Below are 7,274 nucleotides of genomic sequence, written 5' to 3' on the forward strand. Positions count from 1 at the left end.
TTTGAGTGCGTTTATAATACGCGCAAGCTCAATTTTGAATCGACTTCTGACAGAAGAGCTGCACGATGAGTGTATCTTGTAGCACAGGGTGAAATCAGTATGTACATTCACGATTTGAGGGAACTATACATTAAATCGCCGCTGACAGGCGTCGAATGCCGCCGTCGGTGTATATGTTTTTGAATTTTAAAGGCGCGGCGCGTCTGTCGCTCAGTCTTTATAACACTAATATTGAGCACCCCCATATTGCCAAAAATGGAATGATCCTCATTTCATAACACCCGCGAAGATTCGACCATGAGATCAGTGGTCGAATCCGGTCCTGCATATCGATGCATCGAATCTTCCACTATTAAGGGTCACCCCCTAATAATAATGTAACAATAAATAACAAATGCAATATGAATGCAATCATATTAATGACATTGTTTGTTCAGTTTATTATTACAACCTGTACCTAAATTAATAATCATTTGCAAACGCTACAGAAGTTTGTAGGAGTGGAGTCAACATAACTGAAGTCTTCCAAAATATGCCGTCATAAATAACGTCATAATGTATGAATTCCTTAATAACATATTAACTAATAATGCAAATTAATGTGTTAATAACAGGTCAAAGCATGTAGAATCTTCATTAGTTGCTGATGCAGTAATCATTAATAAATGGGTTAGTTCACCATTAGTAATACATTAACTTATGAATATCTGTGCATTAATTAAGCATGAATTAAGGGAACAGTATGTAAGAAATGTATTTCAATTGATCCTAAAATGGCTCTGATATGTCACTAGACATTAAGAAATCATGTTAATTTCAAATACTTGGGTACCAGTTGTGTACCAGTACCAGTTTTGGCCACAATCTTACATACACATCCTTTAATGCATATTAGTGCACCCGTATTGTAAAGTGTTACCAGAAACATCCTAAACGTAGTGAAACATTATACAATTCAGAGCTTTCCCTTTCATGCTCCACCTATACACTTACAGTAGGCTATACGTAAGCATTTAAATCGAATTGAATTTATTAATAGGATTAACCCCTTGAGATGTACCATCTCGTTTTCGAGGGGGTCCTAATATACATTCAAGACATAGTTACAAATAAATTACAAATACACTTAACAACAAAACAAACAATAACAAAAACAATTATAATATAAACATAATTATAATAAAATAATAAAAAATATGTTTATATATATATATATATATATATATATATATATATATATATATTACACCACAAAAAAATAAAATAATAATAATTGATAGATACAAAACAAAATAAACTGTACAAAAAGTACAATTGTAACTAAAGTACAAATATAGAAAAATATAAGTAAAAAACAAACAAAAACAATGAACAACAGTGACAGTATCAATGATAACATCAACCTTAAGATAGGATGATAAAGATTGTTTAAACAACCTAAAAGATGTAATAGATCTAATATCAGCAGGTAAATTAGTCCAGTCCTTTGGAGCTTTAAACATTTATAATTAATTAATATGCAAATACTTAAGAAAAGCAAGAGCGGGCAGCGTGTCCGCCACAGCTGTCCGCCATGATGGGGAGCTCTCGATGCCAGCTCTCCGAACCCAGAGACACCTATTGCTGGTGTTGGACTTTTTTTCTCCCCAAAGTCCTCCCCAAGTTCAATGATCGGCCAGGAGTCGAATTATCAATCAAAAATATCATTTTATTATGAATTACAGCGAGTAAAAAAAGTTAACTGATATCAGGATTCTGAATGGCAGAGATAAGCATCTGGGTGCTCCAGAATACTTTTACAACTCTCTCATTCAATTTTATATTCTTGTTCTTCCATCTCCTCCCCATGTCATGTTTCCTCCAATAAGGGTTCCTGTAACGTCAGTCTCCAGGCAGCAATCTATATAGAGAAAGTTTAACACACAAGAAACAAAAAGCACCCAGTAATTTCCCAATACATGAGACATACCCTTCTATAGTCTTTGCCCTCCACCTAACCTTTTCATCTCCAACCACATCTCAAGCAATCTTCCATATATAATCAGTAATTTTAATCATAATAAAAAGCATTATTAGCAACTTAAATCATAATAAGCAACATCATGAACTTAGCTGGTTACGACGTTCCCATGTGTTGAATCTGAGAGCAACCTTCGCTAGAGAGATGTGCTGTCGACTGAAACAGGCAACCTTCTCTCGCTCCTGGATCCTCTTCTTCTTCTCTTCCAGAAACTGGGCATTTTTCTGACGTGCATGCTGGACTTCCTGTTCCCGCTTGGCTCTCTGTCGAGTGAGAGCTTTCTCCATATCCCACATTTCACGGTCATAACGCAGACTCGCTTCTATTCTCCGAGCCTCCAGGAAACCTTGTACGTAGCCTTTGTTAACTTCATGGTTGATGCGGTGCTCGGTCACCTTCTCTGCAAGGTTTTTATGCATTATGGCCTTGTCAAATGACTGATGGGCTCTTTCAATGCCTTTAAAGGAGGTGAGGCTGATGTTGTCATGGAGGTGACCAGTGTTTTTAAGGTCCCGTGGCACACGGTTGCTGTCCTCTTCCTCAGACTGTGTAGTCTTTGTCTTCCTCTGAGCTGGTGGGTGTGGACACAGTCCTGCATAAAACATCACATTTATTTCATGTTCTCATAAAGGAACATATGTTTACTTCATACTCAAGTGATATCTGTTCAAATGTAGCAAACCGGCTTGAGATTACTCGACTAGCTCACCTGTGCCAAAGATAGGAGGAAGCTTGACAGACTGTGGTCGGCTGGAGATCGTGGCCTTTTCTCTGATAGTAATGGTGTTCAGACGAGCCAGCTCCTGTTGAAGATAAATAAGCAAGAGATAATCCACAGCTAGCTATGCATTAAACGGTTTTACTACACGACACAAAGTCAAAGAACCGACCGACGCAAAGCAAAGGTGCGTTTAAAATCCTTTAATGCACAGCTAGAAGTGGATAATCTCGCTTATACCTGGGTCATTTGCCAACATTGACAACTTAAAGGGCTATTTCACCAAAAAATGACAATTATGTCATTAATGACTCACCCTAATGTCGTACCATACCCGTGAGACCTGCGTTCATCTTTAGGACACAGTTTAGGATATTTTATATTTAGTCCAAGAGATCCTGTCTCTCCATTGAAAACGTATGCACAGTATACTGTCCCTTTCTAGAAGGACCAGAAAGCTAATAAAAACATCATCAAAGTAGTCCATATGTGACATCTGTGGGTTAGTTTGAATTTTTGAAGCATCGAAAATACATTTTGGTCCAAAAACAACAACTTTATTCAGCATTGTCTTCTCTCCCGCGTTTGTTTTCAATCCATGCTCGCGACTGGGCAGTCTCTCAGACTATAAACGAAGCTCACGCGCACCGGATAACACCCCAGCAGCGTCACTGCGCAGTCGCAAACGCAGATTGAAAACAAACATGGAAGAGAAGACAATGCTGAATAAAGTTGTAGTTTTTGTTATTTTTGGACCAAAATGTATTTTCGATGCTTCAAGAGAATCTAATAAACTAATTGATGTCACATATGGACTACTTTGATGATGTTTTTATTAGCTTTCTGTTCCTTCTAGAAAGGAGGAACAGAAAGCACTCGGACTAAATATAAAATATAAAAATATCTTAAACTGTGTTCTGAAGATGAACGGAGGTCTTACAGGTGTGGAACAACATTAGGGTGAGTCATTATTGACATCATTTTCATTTTTGGGTGAACACCCTTTAAGGATGTTATTGATGTTTTCAGTGCAAAATTTGACCAGAAGGGTAAAACTGATGGAGAGAGCGAGATGAGAGATACGTACCTGCGTCTGTTCAGCGAAGTGTGTGCGATAGAAACCTGCACTTGCGAGACCCAATGCAGCAGAGTGTGGTGCGGGACTAGATCTGATGGCCACGTGCGGGCGCGGGAGATAAGGTACTCGTGTGTGTGGGGGTTGCAGGAGAATAAAACTATTTGCGGAACTCCAGCGAAATAGAAATATCTAAAAAATAAATCCTCTGATTATAACAAAGAAAGTGAAGACCTTATGGAAGATTCATTGTGCAGTTAGCTTCATTGATAACGGAGCTTTGTGAGATTGCGATGAACTGAGATGTCATCTTTTTAAGGAAGCACATTTTACGCTCATTTTACAGGTGGGGACAGGAGCGGTTGGGAGCGGGACTAAAAAATACAACCCGTGCTGGTCTCTAGTGTGCGATATCACAGTTTTTGCTCATGGGCAATTAAAATGTCTCTAGGATCTGCTTTTAAAAGGAATATGCTAGTCTCGCGCTACAGTATTCTATCATTACAGTTCTGGCGCCTCCGTCCCAATCTTATACAGCTCAATGTACATTCACATCACATGTTAACACAGCAGTAGAGTTACACTCACAGGACTCTGCACTTATTCACAATCACGTACGTTCATTATTCATTATTTGCATGTGTTTTTAAAGCCATTCCTTTGGTGTGCTATCACCCTAAACCCCCGTCACAGTGCCTAATAACTGAAGTTATTGTGCTGATACAGTTATGTCTAAAGTGAATATAAGCAGTAGTGATGTCCGGTTCGTGAACGAATCGTTGTTTTTAACCGGATCTTTATAGTGAACCGGTCGAACCAGTTCACCAAATCGAACTGAATCGTTCTAAACGTTTCGCGTCTCAAATCAGCGCTGATCCCACAAGTTACTGTAGTTATTAACTTTCTGACATCAGTGACAGTCTCTCCGACTAGAAATAAACTAATCTCTTGAAGTAGATGTATTAACTCCAAACATTAGCCAAAGTGAGACATGTTTTGCTGTGAGAGCTCACGAGCAGCTGGTACTGATCATGCGTGTGTAACCGAACGTAGCGGTTCTCGGATCCTCGGATCAGCAGTACAGAATCGAAAACCGTTTCTGTCGGACACGTTCGATACTGACAACCGATGAGCTGAGCATGCGTGTTATTTGTTCAGAGGAGTTTTAAGCGTATAAAACTAATCACGTTTGGAAACATCATAACAAAGCTGTCTTATCACTGTTTAAACAATGGATTGTAAAACGGTCAAATTAAACATTTATTTGTTTTATCAATAATGCATGATATTTTCAGGAACAGATTTTTTCTTGTTTAATTCCTAAGTCGATACACATTTTAAAATGTAATCAAAACAGTAGATTTGATATAGACTATTCAGCTTGCAGCAGTTCGCAGCTCAGCACCCTATGCCCAGCACACACACACTGATGCAGCGGTTCTCGAGTCAGATAGACCGGGTTGCAACGGATCATCAGTACAGAATCGAGAACCGTTTTTATCGGACACATTCGATCTTTCGGACATTTCGGACACTGGATTCTGAGAACCGGTGAGCTGAGATACTGAGCATGCGTGATAGCGTCGTAACCGAACTGTTTCTCTCGGACTGGGAGCTGATGCTGATAATACAGGATTTGTGTAAGTATTATGACAATGTAAGTTTATTTAATCCGTGTAAAACATCAGTGTTTGTACGACAGTGGCTGTATTGAGTGCTGTTACAAAACATAAATGAAAAAATGTATCCAAGATGATGATGATATCAATAATAATTATTACTATGATATCAATAATAATTATAACTGTCCGAAAGAACCTGTTCGCGGAAAAGAACCGAACTTCCCATCACTATTAAGCAGGGGAGAAAATCAGATGTGTCTAAATATATGCATGCAGGACTTAAAGTGACAGCAGCCTATATTAAACATGTTCAATTCACCAAATTAATTTCTGTCATTACTCACCGTCATGTTGTTCCAATCCTGTATTTATTTCTCTCTTATACACTTCACTGTATAAATTATACATTTATTCTTATTAAAGCTACCGTATTAAAGTTCTCAGTCAAGAGCAGTGATTGATTAAAGGGAAAGTTTACCACAAAAATTATTTTGTATAATAAATAATAATAAATAAATAAATAAATAAATAATAAAACTTTAATACTACTGATAAATATACTAATACTGCAGCTGAAACAAATAAAGCACAGTTTATTTCAATTGTAGACTATATTATGTTATGTGTATGTAATGTGTATATTTATTCTAATGTTTTTATCAAGAGAATTTATCTTTGGCCTAAATGTCTGCCATTCTGTTCTATTACATATTAAGTTACCTTGTATGGCTTTGTTTTTAAAATAGGGAAATTATTTTCGCTGTATAGTTTAGACACTTTCAAAATATTAAATCATAAATCATAAGATTTTCCTGAAAGAAATTGTGCTATGATATTTCTGCCAAATTGCCCACCCCTAATTCAGTCTCTCTCTCTCTCTCTCTCTCTCTCTCTCTCTCTCTCTCTCTCTCTCTCAACAACGAAGTTGTGAGTTTAATCCCTTCAAAATAGCGAGAGTGGCTTGTGGCTGAGAAATATAATGTAGCGATTCAGTAGCGAAGCAATTTTATTACTTAAGTCAATGAAAACAGCACCTTAATATAAAACAGTGATAAAACGGATTTGGGACTACCTGTGCATTAATCGGTTTAATTGCACACCTTCCAGCCAATCTGAATCAAGTAATTCACACAGACCATGGTATAAGAAAACATGTTAATACTATGATTAACATATGAACACAGGCAAAATATTAATAATGACCAATGATGAAACACATTGATGGCCTTCTTACCCTCCTCTGAGGCGGTGGTTGTGGCTTCAGTATCGGCCGGTCCCCGACACACACATTCAGATCAGGACTGACACATGTCAGGGGCACGAGCGTGCGGAATTTACTGCGATACATTTTCTGATCTAAAAATGGTACGCTGATCCAAAATCCTTCAGCCAAGTCAAATTGTATGATCAAAAACTGTACGCAGATCAGAAAGCTGTGATGTGTGCAGTGATCTGGAAATGAGCACAGATCAAGACGGATATAAAACTGCACGCTGAGCAATGAAAATACAGATTCACAATCAGATGCTGACAGGGAATCGTACACTTAGCTGATTCAAAACCGCACACAGATCAAAAACCGTAAACCGTACACCGACACTAAAGCAAGGAGTGAAAAGTAAGTCCTCAGTGAGAAGAACAATCAGCCTTTAAAGCCTCCAGTACTGTGATGTCACTAATAGAATGCATTCCATTATTGTTTTGATTTAAAAACTGAAATGACTGTTTATATGCTTTCCACTAGAAGTCCATGAGAGGATTGTAGATTAGGCTACTTGAAGTAATAATGCCTATTAATATTTTCTGTCTACACTCATAAAAATACAATACACAGTTCTT

At 37.7% G+C, this 7,274-nt stretch overlaps 1 protein-coding gene across 1 annotated transcript; it reads right to left on the minus strand.

The window, feature by feature from the left end:
- Positions 1–1,728: 1,728 nt before the first annotated feature.
- LOC137049378 (uncharacterized) lies at positions 1,729–6,903 on the minus strand. The gene is made up of 3 exons (XM_067427928.1): positions 6,670–6,903; positions 2,730–2,823; positions 1,729–2,612 (listed from the first exon to the last, which is right to left on the minus strand). Exons 1-3 carry the CDS (start codon positions 6,781–6,783, stop codon positions 2,101–2,103), a joined length of 720 nt encoding a protein of 239 aa, XP_067284029.1. The 5' UTR covers positions 6,784–6,903; the 3' UTR covers positions 1,729–2,100.
- Positions 6,904–7,274: the final 371 nt, after the last annotated feature.

This window comes from Pseudorasbora parva, chromosome 20 (assembly GCF_024679245.1).
Source record: "Pseudorasbora parva isolate DD20220531a chromosome 20, ASM2467924v1, whole genome shotgun sequence".
Classification (NCBI taxonomy): domain Eukaryota; kingdom Metazoa; phylum Chordata; class Actinopteri; order Cypriniformes; family Gobionidae; genus Pseudorasbora; species Pseudorasbora parva.